This window comes from Alosa sapidissima, chromosome 4 (assembly GCF_018492685.1).
Source record: "Alosa sapidissima isolate fAloSap1 chromosome 4, fAloSap1.pri, whole genome shotgun sequence".
NCBI lineage: Eukaryota > Metazoa > Chordata > Actinopteri > Clupeiformes > Clupeidae > Alosa > Alosa sapidissima.
Genome location: NC_055960.1, coordinates 697,362 through 716,003, shown reverse-complemented (window position 1 = coordinate 716,003; position 18,642 = coordinate 697,362). Strand labels below are relative to the sequence as shown.

The 18,642-nt window shown below is 39.0% G+C and overlaps 1 protein-coding gene across 1 annotated transcript in view; it reads left to right on the top strand.

The window, feature by feature from the left end:
• The window catches only part of dock3 (dedicator of cytokinesis 3), a 576,384-nt gene that overhangs the window by 396,474 nt on the left and 161,268 nt on the right, over positions 1 to 18,642 (top strand). The window contains exons 41-43 of the mRNA XM_042088883.1: positions 5,358 to 5,444; positions 6,379 to 6,483; positions 6,658 to 6,799. Coding sequence (XP_041944817.1) covers positions 5,358 to 5,444; positions 6,379 to 6,483; positions 6,658 to 6,799 — 334 coding nt within the window. The remainder of the gene's footprint in view (positions 1 to 5,357; positions 5,445 to 6,378; positions 6,484 to 6,657; positions 6,800 to 18,642) is intronic.

Sequence of the window (18,642 nt, the reverse complement as noted above, 5' to 3'; positions counted from 1 at the left end):
ATAGACCTATTCTAACTTGTTTAAAAAGAGGTATAATATGTCTCCTTTAATAACAGTGTGTAGTAGAAGAAAACAGAAACTCTTGCATAGTTGTAGGGGTTTCTATCTGGGCCAAGGTAGTGTAGTGGATAAGGAGCTGGACTAGCATGCAGTAGCCTGAAAAGTTGGGGGTTCGATTCCTGACTTTCATTGTTATGTCAATGGCCTTTAATTTAATTGACATGTGTATGTCTTGTCTGCTAAATGAATGAATGTGAATGTAATCTTTACAACTCATTTGAAAATGTGTTGCAAGGCATAGAAAGTCCTCACTTTAGATAAGCTCACAAAATATCATTAACTAACCACTTGTAACCCCTGAGTTAATCATGAATTAAGCTTATAGTATAGGATGGTTATAATCTCTAGAATCTTCGTCAAACAATTAATGTTCCGAGCTGAATTCCGCATTGCTTAGACCTTTATTAGGCAAATAGCACCCGGCCATCATCCTTATCAGCAGATTGTTTGTAGGGCTCTCCTACTTAGCTGTAGCTTTAACGTTAACGTTACAGTGCAACTATTGTAGGTTGTGCTGCTGCTCTGATTACTCAAAAGTGAATGTGGAACTACAGTAGGCTATCCTACAGTGTTTGCCAAACGTATGTATGAGAAAGTGTCTCAACAGAAAATGATAAGAAAATGTCTCAGCACACCACCATGATATTAAACATAAGAGTCAGAAAATGTATTGCCCTGTGCTGCTACTACTGCTTGTTGCCTATTTCATAATGTCTGATGGCCACACCATTGATTTCACCAATAATGTCCACAAAACACAGATATATAAATAGTCAGACTAACTAGCAGGGCAGGAAACCAAGGCAAATGATAATTTTCACATAGATGCCGATCCAGACAGCTTCGCCAAAGCCACATCAACTCACACACAACTTCAAGCTAGCATACAATCTAGTAGTAACCAAGCACTGCGGTTTGCAAGCAGCACAAAAAGGCCAGATTACAAGCATGTATTACAAGTCTATGTTATCAAATAAACATGAAACAAAACTTACCAATTCCTGCATAGGCTACTGACCAGCTACGTTTAAAGCTAGCTGACATTATGTGCATCTTGCTCATGTAGTCCAGTTGACACTGTAACGTTACATGATATAATTTTGCTTAATGAAGGCTTATCAATATATATTTTTTAAACAAAAACGGTCAATATACTGTCCATAGCTATAACCATAGCCATGTCAGTGTGACATGTACTTTTCCAGTGAATGTCAGTCTGACTGACAGAAGATGCTCACGAAGTTCCTCAAGTCAAATAGATAGCGTCAAAATCCGTGATGAACGGACCTGCCTTCCTCGCCATAATAGGTTGATTTGATTGGTTAATCAGTCAGATGTAGCCATCAATCAACCCGAATCCAATTTTTTGACCCTGAAGAGATGCCAGGATGGATGGGCATGACTTTAAAGGCGTCTGTGATGTCTGCTTTTGCTAATCACGCTCCTTGGGCTGCTATTTTAATCACATGAATCGTGTTATCGATGGATGCGTAGTAGGCTATAGCGAGAATGGCTGCTGGGGAATGCACTCATTAACGCTGGCTATGGTATCGGAGTGATGAGAGGACATATCGAAAATGCAAGTCGCTTCTTGCCTGAGTACTTGCAGGTCGCTACTCCTAGAGAGTTGATCCTGAAGGTAGAGAAGGGAGGAGAACTAAAGGGGCCAATGGCATAATTTTTATTCACTTCTTTAGCCAGTAAGTTTAAAACAGCATCGGGTTCAGTGAGAGCAGACTGAAGGTTCTTGGCAATAAATGATTTGCGAAATGTGGACATAGCACTCACCCGAAATCCCTGGGAAAGGCCTGTGATCAAATAATTAGCAAATGAGGGGTCTGGATGAGAGGACAGAAGGTGTGAGAGGACTGGTACGTTAATGGGGGTTGATGGATGTCTGCTTAGAATTTCTTAGGTAGACTGATTTCGGGTGGGGTTCTTTGCAGAAACTACAAACATGCAAAAAACGACAATCACGAAAAGAACACACAGCTTTGTTGAAGTTATTACACAGACTTCCCCCATTAAATTGTATGAAGGGGCGACCTTGCCTGTTGCGCCCACTGCTTACAGGATCGGAGCTGGGGAGAGCAGACGATGGCTTTTGGTCGTATGTATTGCGGCAGAATGCAGCGGTGTGGCTATGGGCACTACATATGAGGCAGGTTATCGTGCGGTGCCCACCGAAATGACGCACCAAAAGTTCAAAGTCTGTCACGGCCCAATTCAACCTGCTGTTATTGCTTAGGTACCGAAAACGCAGTGATTCCTTGTGAATCTGCGTGAATCCGCCTGATGTGGTCCTTAACAAGGGAAGACATGCGATTGGATAAAAATGTATCGCACGCCCTCACTGTTTCTTTACACAATCTGTCAATCAAATATAGCGGACAGCGGTAGGATATGGTAGTAGCCTAGTCAAGAACGATCGGGAAGGAGAAGAAGAAGCGAATAATAAATGGTAAAGTAAAATGTTATATTAAAGACACTATTATTTTTCATTCGTTTGAAAATAGTTAGGCCTTCAGAGAAGACCTTGAAGGCCCTGACGGTCCGCCAATGATGTATCCTCACCCTAACTAATCATTAGTGCATGTGTATATTATTGCATCATTTATTAAGTATTAACAATAATTCATAAACATATTTTAGATATAGGCTTATTTATTATGAACAAACCATTTATAACGGTGTGTACAAATACTTTATTTATGAGAATTAACATAGGAACAATGCTTTACAAATGATGAACAAAGCATTTTGTAATAGTTTGCAACTGGTTTATAATAAGAAAATAATTTAATTATAAGTACTTGTTTCATTACTTATTAAGTATAAATCATCTACTTACAAACATATTTTTTGGATAGGCTTATTCACTATGAACAAACATTTATAATTGTGTGAACAAATGCTTTACTGATGATAAATTATGTATGAACAAGAAATTACTAATGATGAACAAACCATTAACTTATTAATAAGTAACAAAGGCTTAATAAATTATGAATTGTGTGTAGTTATTATAAAGTGTTACCACACTTTTTGTGCTTTACAATGTGTTTCTATGATGTCATTGTTAGTATAAGTATATACTCTTTTGATCCCGTGAGGGAAATTTGGTCTCTAAAATTGGCATTTATCCCAATCCGTGAATTAATGAAACACACTCAGCACATAGTGAACACACAGTGAGGTGAAGCACACACTAATCCCGACGCAGTGAGCTGCCCGCTACAGCGGTGCTCCGGGAGCAGTGAGGGGTTAGGTGCCTTGCTCAAGGGCACTTCAGCCGTTCCTACTGGTCGGGGTTCGAACCAGCCCTCCGGTTACAAGTCCGAAGCGCTAACCAGTAGGCCAAAATGAAGCACACAGAGAAGCTGTTACCATCAGTTAGTCTGTATTTCAACCTTTATCTCCCTACAATTGATTTAGCCTCTTCAGAGTACAGTAAGACATCCCATATTGAGCTATGCATCTTGTTTTAATGGTAAAACATCTTATTTTTGTTACATGACCATTATATCTGTGTACTTTTGGGTCAGATGTCAAACCGGGAAATTAAAACATCCTACTCTTTAAAAATTCTACTTATTACTGCAACTTGCAACTACAACTTCAGCAAATGCAACAAGGTGACAAGGTGATAAATAGATTTTTTTTGTTTTTTTTTTCACTGAGGAGAACACAACACTGTCTATCTTCCACACACTATATCTACAATAGACATTAGGTGAAAAGTAATATTCATCTTGACACATTTATATTTTGTGTTTTTTGATGTTGAATTTTGAAGGTATTGTTGAAAAACAATGTGTGTTACACTCAAACATATTAACTATGATGTGTACCATTTTAAAGGGCTAGTTCTCCTGATTACAATGGTGGGTTTATCTTATTCATGCCATGTAGCATGGCCACACATATATGAGTATGAAAAAATGGACTATTTGGCGCGGTCTGCAAAGGGTTAACTGGTAAAAGTCCGGTAATTACCGAACTAACTAGTGATTAGCAGTTACAACTTCTTAGAAGTTTCACCTTCAATTTGCCTATTGCGCAGAGAGAGGTGTTGAGAATGTGTTGCTAATCCTTGATTATTAACATCTATGAGCACTTTGAGCCTGTAAGAGCATGTAGATTGTGTTCATTGATTTCAGCAGTGCTTTCAATACAATCAAACCCCATCTAATGGTGAAAAAATCGGTGCATCTTTGAGTAAATCCCCAACTGATTTTATGAATTTATGACTTCTTGACTGACCGCAGTCAGCAAGTCAGATTTAACTCATGTATATCATCCTTTAAAAAACAAACACAGGGGTACCACAAAGGTGTGTTCTGTCCCCCATCCTATACACATTATACACTAACAACTGTCAAGCGTCCTCCTCACCTCACACTTCATTTTAAGTCTTATATTTCATCTGTGGATGATTTTGAGAGGGAGTTACAAGATGGAATAATAGTTCCCTCCTCTAAGACTGATAGTGAATGAGTAGAGCGGGTCTCATCCTACAAATGCCTGGGAGTTGAAATTGAAATTGAAATGTTCAATCAATGCGCCCTGAACAAAACTAAGAAAATGCAGCAGCGGATATTTTACCTAAGAAAACAAAATTATTTTAAATTAGACAGACACATTCTTGTAATGTTTTATAAAAGTCTTCTTCAGAGTTTTCTGTGCTTTGGCCTTATCTGTATGTTTGGTAGCATGCATGTTAAGGATAAAAAAGACTGCAGCACATGATCAAGATGACCAGCAAGATCATTGGAGTTGACTAGGTGTCGGAAGCTCAGCTATTTGATTTGTCTGTGGTGTCTATGTCTGTAGAGATAATACTGTGACAAGATGTGCAATGACCACATGAATTTCCCCTTGTGGGAAAATAAAGTTCACCTTGACCTTGAGGTGGTTGAGGGACTAAGCTTAAACTTAAAGATTTTATCAGCGATTTCACTCACTAAGCACATCACCATTTAGTGACAAATTATTTTCATTGATCACTGGTAACATGGGTGTGGCGGTGGTAGTGTAGTGGTTAAGGAGCTGGGCTAGCATGCAGTAGCCTGAAAGTTGTCGGTTCAATTCCTGGCTTCCACCGCTCCGGGGACAATGTGATCCCTTGTAATATAGCTGACATATGTAAGTCACTTTGGTCAAGAAGTGTCTGCTAAATGTAATGTAATGTAATGTAATGTAATGTAATATCACAACACCTCTTATTATGTGACTCTAGACATGTTGAACATAAGTCACTTGTGCACATTTGTGTGTATGTGTTTTTATACCTACAGTGTTGGGAGTATGGTATTCCTCTGTGCAGAGAGTTGGGCTTCCAATACGAATTACTGTATGACTATCAGAGCCTTAGCTGGATACGGGTGAGCAATTTGCACATTTGCACACATCTAAAAAGAATAAAGACTTTTTGAGCACAAACCACACAAACAACTATCCAAAAGTATATGTACAATTTTGAAACAAAATAATTAGTTAGTATTGGATGTATTTTATGATTTTTTTAAGCTACTGTTAAAAAAGGTGGTGTATGTAGAATTTACCCATTGTTATATATTGCACTTGATGAACAATATGCTATGGTAAATTTGAAATGATTTGCAGGGGTTGTATAAACCAACTCCGAACTGTTTATTATGTAGCGGGTAATGGATGATACAGCATTTAGAAAGCAGAAGTTAATGCATGTTCAAGGTGGTGATGCAAGTCAAGGCATTAACCTGCTACCCGAATGATGTGAAGTCCATTTTACCTCTGTTGCCACATTTTTGTTATGTTAATGTGCTGATGTAATTCCCACATTTCCATCTCTTGTTTGTAGAACTACTTCTTTTCGCAACACATAGACTAATTTCTCAACAAATGGATTTTTGCTATAACCCTAGCTGATAGTCCCATAACTCTCCTTGCCAAGCTAGCATTTCTGTTTCTGTTGAGCTTTAGTTTGTGTCATTTTAGTCCTTAATTTGTCTTCATTTAGTCTTAAATGTCATGTTCCTAAATGAAGGCCTTAAAAAGTCTTAAATTCTATTGCCCAAGTCTTAATTTTTTAAACAGTCTTACATTTCATTATACTAGCCTGCAATGCAAGGTGAAATGGGGGGAAAAAACAACAATGTGAAAATTCAACAGGGGATTTGCGTAACATTGGTATAAAAGAAAAATAAATTGTTATTACTTAGAGTACATCTATCAACTACCTGTCATCATCTATCAAACCTATTAAGTGTTTCTGAAGAATTTGTACCTCAGTATCAACTATGCCACCTTTGTAAAGCAATGATGTGTTCCACTCAGAAAATGGAAGCTGCATTCTATGACAACATCATCGAACAGCAAAGGCTGGAACCTGAGTTCTTCAGGGTTGGTTTTTATGGACGCAAGTTCCCTTTTTTCCTCAGAGTAAGCCTGTTTCGTATTTGATTAAAGTAGTTTTTTAATTGAATCCATTGTCATTTGTTATGGATAGTTAATTGGCTGTTATTAGTATTGTGTTACCCTACACTTTATGCATATTTTGAATGAGGCCATGTTTAGCGTTGATCTATGTTCCTAATATTCCCTGTCCTTTTCCAGAACAAGGAGTTTGTTTGTAGGGGTCATGATTATGAAAGACTAGAGGCCTTTCAGCAAAGGATGCTGGGAGAGTTTCCACAAGCTATTGCTATGCAGCACCCAAATCTACCTGAAGAGGCTATTCTACAGTGTGATGCTCAGTGTATCCTTTTAAGGTTTGATCAGTTTGGTGGAAATGTAGTTTATGCTACAAGGAAGAAAGTGCTAGAAATGTATATACAAAAACTGTGGAGAAACTATGACCTTAGATGGCAGAAAGTTGAAATGTGAATTGTAACATAACCTAATTGAGGATAGCACATTTACATACAAATAGAGATATCCCTGTTTGCAAAATAACCCTTCAAGTATGTTTTGTAATTAAGACTTTGCAACCATTTTTATCCATGGCAAAGTGATGTTCCTTTTCCGTGTTAAAGAGTTGAAACTAGGCTGACTGTATTCAGTGCAACAATGCTAGCCACTGCACCATTAGGCAATGCTTTTCAGAAGCAGAAGGTTCATTTTTGGATGCCCATTTATTTAAAATATAATACTTTTAAAACTCTCTCAAACAAAAAGATGCGTCAGTCGGACTGATACAAGTGCACAGCATAAAATATTGGGCCCTAATTTGAATAATGGGCAAAGTAGTGTTAATTTTGTCACCTATTTTTAATTTAGTCTTAGTCTTAGTCTTGTGATGAAATTTCCTTTTTAGTCTTTGTCATATTTAGTCATTCAAATATAATTTTTGTTAGTCAAGTTTTAGTCGACTAGAGGTCTCGTCATTTTAGTCTAGTTTTAGTCAAAAGAAAACTAAAGGTATCTTAGTCTTAGTCAGTTTTAGTCAACAAATTTTAGTCTTTTTTTTATAACAAATTATTTCTGATTACCATTTGAGTCAAATAGTGTTTCACACATCTCAATTTTCCAACAATATTGTGTGTCCACAGGGCTACTCGTCTGTTATAATTACTCATTCTGATTTTTTGTCAGTCAGTATGTTTACATGCACAGGTAAGTCGAGCTACAGTTATAGCTCGGCTGGGATTTGACCATAGACAGTAAAAGATTTGACTGGACCACTGTCATATTCGTAGACCAGTGTTTCTCAAAGTGTGGTCCAGGGATCACTGGTGGTCCGCAAGCTAGCCCAAGTGGTCCGTGAGCAGACGTGGTAAAATATAATATAGATGAGTTGTTTGCAATATTGAACCAACTTGTATGTAAAAACAGTTCTGCAACACTGTCTATGTAAGATATGCCAGTTTAAATCATACAATATGAATCCACACAATAAGCAAAGTGCAAAGACAATAAGCAAGGTGGTTCAGTGAGTAGGCCTATTGTGTAGACTAATTATAGGCTACTGTTGAAGTAGGTCTAATCTTTTTTTTTTTTTAGCTAGGGTTAGTTATGTGGTCCTGAAACTGAAAAAGTTTGAGGAACACTGTCGTAGGCCAAAGTATTAATGTTTTACTCCGCCTCGCTAGATGGCGATATGCGCCCAAACACAACACATTCCCCAAACAGACTCTCCATCTTAGCCATAGCTAACTTGCTAGCGAACTTTCCATATTAGCTTACTTGCTAGCAAACTTTGCATCATCAGTCTAACTAGTTAAATTGTTGACATTACATGATGAACATTTTCGTATGGACATTCTGGGGGATGTTAATTTGTATGAGAGACGCTTCAACTTCTGGGTATGTAGCTTTGTGGCATAAAGCTTAGGTAGTTAGCTTGCTAACTCTGGCAGAAATCTCCAGTGTTCTTGTTCCATGTAGTTTCGTGTTGCAGCCACAGGGTTGCAGCAACAGCATGTAGACTAGCCTACAGGAAAGCTGTTGCGTATGAACTCATTCGGAATATTTTGAAAACGTAACAGCTAGATATTCTGTCTTTTCATTTTGTAGACGAAAATGAAGAGAGATTTTATCTTAGTTTTTATTTCATGCAAAACATTTTAGTCTCGTCTTTTTTCGTCAACAATAATGCATCTTAAGATAGTCTTAGTCAGTGTTTCAGGACATTACTGCCGTCTCGTCATCGTCTTGTCTTAGTCGTGAAAAAAAGGTCGTTGACGAACATATTTCCTCTCGTCTCGTCTGACAAAATTAACACTAGGGCAAAGTGCAAAGGATTAAGTGTAAAAATAAACAATTTCAGTTTACTGATTTAACACCAGCAAGACCTCAACTGCAAATATTAATGAGTCAGCTCAATCTGCCCACATGCCACACAATAGTAGTGTCAGGTAGCTTAGCAACATGCTGGACAAAAGTGTAAAATATTTTGGGGTATCTCAATGGATCCTAAATATTCAAACTGACTGTCCCACTGTATTTCAGCATTATTTTAACAGTTTAGGGTCATTTTAGGTGAGCAGTTAGTTAACCCATAGAACCCTAAGCTGTTTTTAGGGCATTTTCACTACCTTTATTCATAAGGATTTATTCTGGTCATTGTAAGTGCCACACACACATATTCAGCAGAGTCTAGGCTATTCAGATGTGCCATAATTTCATGTATTAGTAATAGCATTGATTTTATTTTGATTTTTAAAGAATTAAAATATAAAAAGCGTATTATAGAAATTCTTATATTTCGACATGTATCTCACCACAGCAAGCTCATAGCTCTACGTGCATTTCATGTGTGTGTAGGGCAGACTGTCCTGAATCAGGCAATATAATTGCCATGTTGGAGGGATACTCTGGGGCTGAGCAATTTAAGAAATATGTGGTGTGTGATTTACGAAAATAAATGCCATTTTTTATTTAGTGATGAAAAATTACCTTTCTGCGATCCATATCTGTGATACGAACTGATCTGACCTGACTTGACCCGAGTTTGCGTGTTAACCAGCGTGTGGCTATGGTGTAGGCACTCATAATGATTCTCAACTTATTACTGCATTGCCACGAACAAGGTAAAGGCAAAAAGGTGTTTTTTTGTTGAACAAATTGGGATGCAATGTGAGCCTTGAATTGGATGCCATGCAGGAATTTGCTAGGATCTCAAAACCGGATTATGAACATGCTTTGCCATAGAGAAACACACGATAGCGTTGGATTGTAAACATGCTTTGCCACAAAAACAGACAAAAACGTGGGCTAAGTCCAGCTATATGAAGTTATTATTTTGCTGTTACTTCGTCTGTTTTATAACCCAGAAGGATGTACTTGGTATCAAATGATAGCTCTGTGTCTCCTCTCTCATCTGACATGCGTGGCATATCTATCCGATCACGGGTCCGCGAGTAATTCAAACGAGAGTAATTGGTGTGCAGCATTGGCTTGTGTACATGACGTTATTATTTTGCAGTCATATCGTCTGTTTTTATAAGCCAGAATGATCGATATTCATGGTACCAATGGATAGCCCTGTGTCTCCTCTTTCATTTGATATGCTTGCCATATCTATGCGATCACGGGTTCGCGAGTAATTCAAACAAGAGTAATGGGTGCGCAGGTGAATGCAGAGAAGAAGAGCAATTTGATTTAATTTCATTATTTTTTTTAAATTTTCATACTTGATCGTACAGACGTGTAGTCTCGTTGGAAAGCCCCACTTCTGCTCTGTCACGCAATAAAGGTTTCATCTCGCTGCGATGAACGGTTCCGGAGCAATGTAACAGAGAAGAAAGGGTGTGTTTTTTGACGCACTTTGCGTCAATCGGGTTCTAAGGGTTAAAGGAGCTATGTGTACTGTAGTGCTCGTTCAAGCGCCAGTCCTAGGTTATGCCGATTTCAGTCCTCCCTTTATCTTGCAAGCCATGCAGGATTGGGGGCAGTTCTGTGACAGGAGAAGGATGGGTTACGGCGAACTATAGCCTTTGCTAGCCGGGCCAAGTGAGAGGAACATGTCAAATTATAGTGCCATTAAACTCAAACTCCTTGCAGTCAAGTGGGCAATCACAAAAAAAAAAATGCAAGTATTTACTGGGCAACAAGTTCACCGTGTACACTGACAACAATCCCCTCCAATACCTGCAGTCAGCGAAACTGGGCGCTCTGGAACAGTGTTGAGTTTCTCATCTTGCCCTCTTTGATTACATCAAATATCGTCCTGGGACAGCTAATTGCAATGCCGATGCCCTTTCTAGGCTTCCCACAAGCCCCACTAACACTTTGCGATCTGTGTCACACGGCCTGGATGTCCCCCTGCCGATTGCCATAGCCAACATGTAAGCCTCGAGTTCACCTATCCAAGACTCTTGGATGACAGAATCTTGTATGGTGGACACCATCCCTGGTCGAACCAAAAGAGACCTGAAAGTCCTGCAAGGGACTGATCCCTGTATATCCAGATACCTGTGGTTTTGGCGACAGGGACGGCCATTACCCGTTAAGACAAGTGGAGTGAACCAAGGGAAGTCCAGCAGCTGATAAAGAAGTGGTCCCAGATACAGGAAGTGGATGGGACCTTGTACCGAGCGATCAAGGCTCCTCCTTCCAGGGATCCAGTGCTGCAGCTTTTACTGCCCAAGGTGTTGCAAGTCGTAGTGCTCACTAGCCTACACAACAACCATGGCCATCTGGGGGTGGACAGGACTACAGATTTGATATGCCAGAGGTGCTACTGGCCCCAGATGTGGCATGAGGTGCAAAAGTGATGTTCTGAGTGTGAGCACTGTGTGGTTGCTAAAGCAAGACAACCCAAGCCAGGACCGTCTTGGGAAATCTGTTAGCCACTAAGCCTTTGTAGATTATCTCCATTGACTTTACTCTCTTGGATTGGACCAGTCCACACAGCACTCCCCAAACGAACTGATGTTTGGTCAGAAGCCACAGTTACCAGTTGACCACCTGTCTATGCTAGTGCTAGAAGACACTTAGAAGAGGCTGCGGCATATCGTAGGCATGGTGGTCCTGACACCGTACCCATATTACCACCTGGCACTCTAGTCTTTTTCTAGTGGGCGGTAGTAGTATAGTGATTAAGGAGCTGGGCTAGCGTGCAGTAGCCTGAAAGTTGTCGGTTCAATTCTTGGCTTCCACTGTTATGCCCTTCAGCAAGGCACTTAACCCCAAGTTGCACCGGGGACAATGTGATCCCTTGTAATATAGCTGAAGGCAAACCTGAACCTGACTACATTCATGTTAACTATCCAATATTCAGATGTCTCTTTTTTTGTAATTGAAATGTGTGCAAATGAGTGCATAATTAATGAGATATTGTTAAATTACATCCATAAACATATATTTTCCGAAAACTTGTAATGCAAAAAAATATTGTCTTTACATAAATAATCAACTAGTAAAGTTTCATAAGAATATCAAGGAGTTACATTTTTTACCCTATTCACCCATTCTATGTTGCATATGGAGGGCAGTTTTAGGCCGCAAATGCTAATTAGCAGGTTTAAAACTAAGAAAATCAGCTAAGTAAATATGATATTCAGAATCAGCACCCAAAAATTAGGCAAAATACCCTCTTTACAAGTGTTTTCTCAAATTTGATCCCCCAAGTGATAGTAGTCCCAGTCTTAATTATGCATTATATAAATGATGATGTCATCTAAGTGTCAAAATGGATCGTGAAAATTTGAAGACAAAAAAAAACTTTTTTCTTAGACTCTATACTAGCAAAATATGCAAAAAAAAACAAAACAATTTTTACAAGAAAATCCAGCGGGATTACACAAGACACGTGCTATTTTGTTTTTCGCCAGGAAATACACAGTCCTGGCATGCATGCCACAAGATTTTCAGAGCTATTGCTACACCAGTAGGCTACAGAGGAGAAAGGGCCCGTGACCTAAAGCAATTGTTTTTCAGTCTTTCAACAATCATGCACGAACCGTATGGGACACGGAATAGCCACAGAATTTTTGCAAAGATATGCTTCCATTGGCTACACCAGAGGAGCAAGTAAATATAGCCAATATAAAGTTAATGTTACAGATGTACGGTCTACAATTAAATATTTTCAAATTTCCACAATGGAGGATGTTTTATAGCGTGATCTGCAGTCGATTTGTTGGCTATTTTTAGAAAATGCATTGCAAGCTACCTGGTGCCTGCTGGAACCATTTTTGGATACCCCTGAGTTACAGTATACTGTCAAGCAATAGCCTACTGCTCGGTTTGTTCTAGGTGGAATGCAACTAGGACTAGCTCACTATAGCATTACGAGAACCACTGAAAAAACAATGCAATTTTCCTCAACCTGTTTTCAAAGGTTAGATGTACAGGTTTTGAAGACTGATATTGTGAAGCTTAGGGTAACACATTAAGCATTTCATTATACAGTTGCCCCCTCTTCCTTCGCATGGGATGGAATAGTGTGGCAGATGTGGCCAGGGGTTGACCATGGGATTGGGGGCTGCTTAGTAGGCTACTAGCATTCATCTCTGCTTCCATGGCGTTTCTAGTCCTCAGTCCCAACGTAATGGTCGACTCGTCTCCTCGGCTGTGTAATCGCAACCTACAGTGGCCATCGCTTTCAAATGACCACTTCAGTCGTGCATTACGAGGCGTGAAGCTGCGTGAAGCTTTAGTACCACTTTCAGCCACTGTGCGTCGCTCTGCCACTGTACATCGCTCTGCCTGCCGCCCCTACTGAAAAAGCAGGAGACTTGCCGAGAGTAATCCCAGCCTACGAATTCAATACCAAAATAAATCATGCATAATTAAACATTACCTCGATTTAGGCTACTTGGGTATGTCTTAAGGCTTGACTACACGGTGGTAACGAAAATCGAAATCAAAATTTGCTGTCTACATTATTGTCAGTGTTGGGGGTAACGCAGCTATGCAAATCAAAACAGTGGTGTGATAATTGAGCCAGTAGAGAAATAACTGTTCAGAATGAATCTGTAGCCTTGGGTAGGCTTCTGCAGAAAACAATGTTGTTGCCGATTTAATACTATCTGGCGACGTTTTTAACAGGCTACGCAATAGAGGCTTAGACAACTATGACCCACGTTTTGGTTTCGTAAATTAATTTGCCCTACTTCTTGACTGCAATGTAGTCAATTGACTGCTTGACATGTCATTTTTATGTTTCTGTACAATAAACAAATACATCTGCTTTATGCCGCAGAATTACATTCATATTTGGCTGACTTCTGCAGACGCGCAAAAAAACACTGCCAGGCCATCCTTAAAAATATTTTCGTTTGCCGTAACCCGACCGACCCTGTCAATTTAGAACCGACCCAAATATTTATTTTTTTCACCTTTTAGTCCGACCGACTTGCCGGTTGTAAACTTGCGTTAAGACCGACCGATTTTTTTTACTCTAAACAACCAATACAAATAAAATACTATATATTTTAGTAGGCCTAAGTATTGTGAATATAAATTGCCTACATACAAACGTAGGCTCTCTTAAATAAAACCCTGTGGCGTCATCTCTACACCATTGGTTTACGCATGTCACACTATGACCTATACGCTTTGTTTCATTCACACAAACATCTCGACAGCTCTGGAAGAACTGTGCCCAGTACTGTGCCCAGAGTACACAACTGTTTCACCAGCACAGTTAAATGACTTGACTAAAACCGTGCATAACTGGAGGTACTCCTGTTATCTGTTACCTGTCCTCATTTTGCGAATGCGAGGACGATATGAGTCTGTTGCATAGATGTCCGAGTCACACATAATGTTTGAAAACCACTGGCTCGTAATCACAATAATTTAACACACGACAGTTGGATACTTCATCATGTTCCCATGCCTACATTTTGGTGAGTAGCATAGAGATCGTTAAAACAATAAAGTATGGCTCTCCGTTTGGGACATCGAAAACGTAAATTTTTAATAGGGTAGACTACCGTCGGAGATGCTGACTTGCAAAGGCCTCGGGATAACACGCTATCTCCACTATCATCAGTCAATGCCTCCTTGATCAAAGTGGGGAATGAAAGAAAAAGTTTGAGAACCACTGGCTTAACAAGTTACCTGCAGTCCAGAACACACAGAATATTGCAACAGAAAGTTGCCTTTATAATCAACTACTATTTGTCCCAACAGCATTCAAACAAAGCCTTTATAAAAGTGAAAAAAAAAAAATATTCCATGAGAAGTAAAATAAAATACTATTACTGTAGTAACTGTATCCCAAGCTTCAGCTCCCCACGTCTGTGACAGGCAGACGTGACACCGCTAAATTCTCAGCTTGTTTATACCCCACACTGAACGCGTAAGACCGCTAGGCCCATCACTGTGGGGTGCGGTAGCCTAGCCTACTCTCTGGGATTTAAGTCAAGCAATATAACCATACAAATGTTTCAAAATGAGTAATTTTGGCTTTGTCTGAACTGGCCATTGTAGGCTACATAAAAAATAAACAAGTAGGTCTATTCCCTATCCAATGATATCGGTAAATGTTTGTTTTCCAAAGTAAGAATTTCACTTCACCATGCACCTTCGACAATGAATAGCTCATTACACTTATGTTACTGTTGAACGTAGGCCTAACTGGTATCATTACAAACATTATTCGGTGTCCTAAACACTGGCATTTTATGGCATTGTGTCATGTAAGGTCGTTGCAAAATCTAGAGAAATGTGTGAGGTGGTCAGCGGGGGACAATTGAGACACACATTGGATTGTGTTATTACTTGCATTCCACACTATCCACAGCTGTGGTATCGGGGGCAGGAGGATTACTGTTAGTGCAGGCTTTATATAAAATTCTTCAACAGAAGGCCTGCCTCGAATGCAGGCTTGCCCAAAATAAAGGGCTGTGGTTTGCGCAGCCTACAGTAAGTAGGTTAAATAACAGACCCGCCACAATGTGCGGTATGATGATTTTTTACGAGCAAGATGTTTTTGGTGCTCTGCATGTTCTTAAATAACAATGATCATCAGTAGCCTAATATTCGACCATTATTTTGTGTAAATGGGATATGCATTGGGTTAGACACCAGGGGCCATATTCACAAATCCTTTTATCTTACCACTAGGAGTAGGCTACTCCTAAATAGCAATAAAAGATTTTAGCTATATGAGTTTCTCTTATTAAGTTATTCACAAAGCCTTTCAGACCTAGGCTACTCTTAGTAAGGGAAAATGACAACTCCTGAACAGATTCTGGAGCTGAGCGCTCTAGAATCTTTGACTAACAGTCTAAGAGTGAGTGAGTCTTCGTTGCTATGGATGACGTTATTACTCATGCACGAGCTTGACTGAAGTGACCACCTTGATTGGCTGATGATTGTAACGCGGGAATGATTCCAAACACCTCCCTTACGATGAGTGGCAGGTGACAGGTCTGAGAATGCGTGCGCTACACAAGGACAGAAGATGATGAATAACTGAATAAAAAGGCCTAGCCTAAATGAATCAAGAGTAAGGCAAAACAAATAGCCTAGTAGCCTAATGAAACATACAGATTGATGTAGTATCTTTGTAACATTATTAAATTAATCTGTTACTATGCCTATGCCTACGTTTGCAAAAGAGAACATTTTAATTTGATTCACAATAATGTTACATTTAATTTACATGTTGACAATGAGTAGTCTTGTTTTGGTTGTTGTTGGTGGCGTTAGTGCACGTTAGTTATGCCTACAATGCAAAATTGCTTCCTCACGATTGGAAGCTCCTGTAGTCGCATAGGATTTCAAAACAGGCAAAATGCCACAAAACTGGTTTGTGAATAGGTCTTTGAGTTAGGAGTCCTCTTGACTTCTTTTAAGCTGTCACAGCTGGTGGGAAGGTGTGATTTGTTGGGGGCAGGGCCGGATTAACTGGGCACAAATGTCTGATGACCCCCCCTGCCCCCCAGTCAACGTGAATCGGGTGGTCAGTTAATAGGCTATGCCGAAATAGTTTTCAAAAATTTTTAATATTAGTGTCGGGTGAATTAGGAAATGTTCTCAAAGTAGCCTTATGGCTGAAAGCTGCTTGGGATCCCCCCTGTCAAGCAATATAGCCATACAAATGCGCACACTCATCGTTTCAAAAGGAGTAAATTCGGCTTTGTCAGAACTGAGCTGTGGACGACACGGCACGGCATGCCCAATTGAAAATAAATTAACGCAACGCAACACAGACCCCGCTTCTCTCGCGTCAGTCACTGACATGAACGAAACACAGAACCCGCTTCTCTCATGGCAGTCACTGACATTAGCCTAGAATAAATGCATGGGGAAAAAAACTTCCCCATGACAAAGACATCGTAAAACACTGAAAGTTAATATTTTGTCACTATAACATACATCTGTCCTTTGTCAAATGTGTTATGTTCCAAGTAGCCTAGTGCGTAATTCTGCTTCATAAAGTTGAACAAATACATTTGCTTATTTCACAGAAAAATATAAATAGCCAGTTATTAATTAGAGTATTAAAATATGGGATATTCTACGGGAAAACATTAAAACGGCAAGACAGCGAGGGGAAGTTAAAATACGTGAGAAACACGGAAAAAGTTGGCATGCATTGTTTCGGTCCCCGTGCACAGGGATTATTTGTCATATTATTAATCACATATGATTATTTGTGAAATTGTGCAAACAGGCGCAACACAACCTATCACTCTGGAAAGAGGAGTGAAACAAGGATGTCCCCTATCTCCGTATTTATTCATCATAGCTATTGAAATATTGGCAGAAAGAATAAGATCTAATGAAAACATCAGAGGTTTGCAATTAAATGGCATAAAAACTATTAATGTATGCAGATGATACAACCTTCATGATCAGACCAGATATAACATCCTTGCAAAACCTCATAAATGATATGGATCACTTTACAAAAATATCTGGATTAAAGCCTAATTATGGAAAATGTCAAATAATGAGATTAGGTTCACTAAAATATACAAATTTCAAACTACCATGTGAAATGCCAGTGAAATGGACAGATGGAGACATTGATGTATTAGGTATCCATATACCAGAGAATATGAAAGAAATAGCCACTCTTAACTTTAACATCAAATTAAAAAAGCTCTCAAAAATTTTACAGCCCTGACATGGAAATAAACTGACCATCTTTGGTAAAACAACGCTTGTAAATACACTGAATGTGTCACAGTTTACTTACCTGATCCTGGCTCTACCAACACCGGCAGAAACGTTTTATAAGGAATATGAACAACAAATATTTAAATTCATATGGAATGGAAAGAAAGATAAAATCAAACGCACATATCTATATAATGACTATAATGTAGGTGGTACAAAATTGCTGAACTTGAAGGCTATGAACCTATCATTAAAGGCCTCCCTCATTCCCAAATTATATTTCAATAAGGAGTGGTTTTCTAGTAGACTCTTAGGAAAGGCTCATTTTATGTTTGAAAACTATTTCCATTTAATACAAATACAACCCTCACAGTTTTTTTTAATGAAGGATATTTTTTCTGAACTGTATCGTCCTTTTTGACAGAGGCACTGCAAAGTTGGCTGCACTTTCAGTACCATCCTCCAGAAAACAATGACCAAATTTTACAACAGATGCTATGGATTAACTCTAAACTGAGTGGAGGTGCTACAATGTTCTTGAAGCAAATGTTTGAAAAAGGTATAATGTTTGTAAAAGATATTATAAAGGAAGAAGGGGGATTTATGTCATACTCATTACATGTATAAAACAGACCAGGTGGCTAAAAAAAGCAAAGGTTAATAAAGAACTGTATAATTTTTATCTACAAGCTAAAAATCTGGTGGCAATACCCTATAATATTTTTGACAGTTGGGAAAGATTGCTAGACATACCAATATCATGGAAGCAAGTCTTCACAACTTTGTATGGAACAACAATAGATACAAGAGCAAGATATTTTCAATATAAATTAATCTATAAATATTTAGCTACGAAAAAAATGTTATGGATTTGGGGGAAGGAGTTAACACCAAGTTGTCGATTCTGTAAGGAGGAGGAGGAGACAACAGATCGTTTATTCTGGTATTGCTCACCAGTTGCTTTGTTTTGGATTGAAGTGGAAAGGTGATTATTGGGTTATGATGTAATATTGCGATTGGATCTTCTCACAGTGCTTCTGGGTGATCTTTCAGCAGAAGCTCACGCTCTTCAGAACA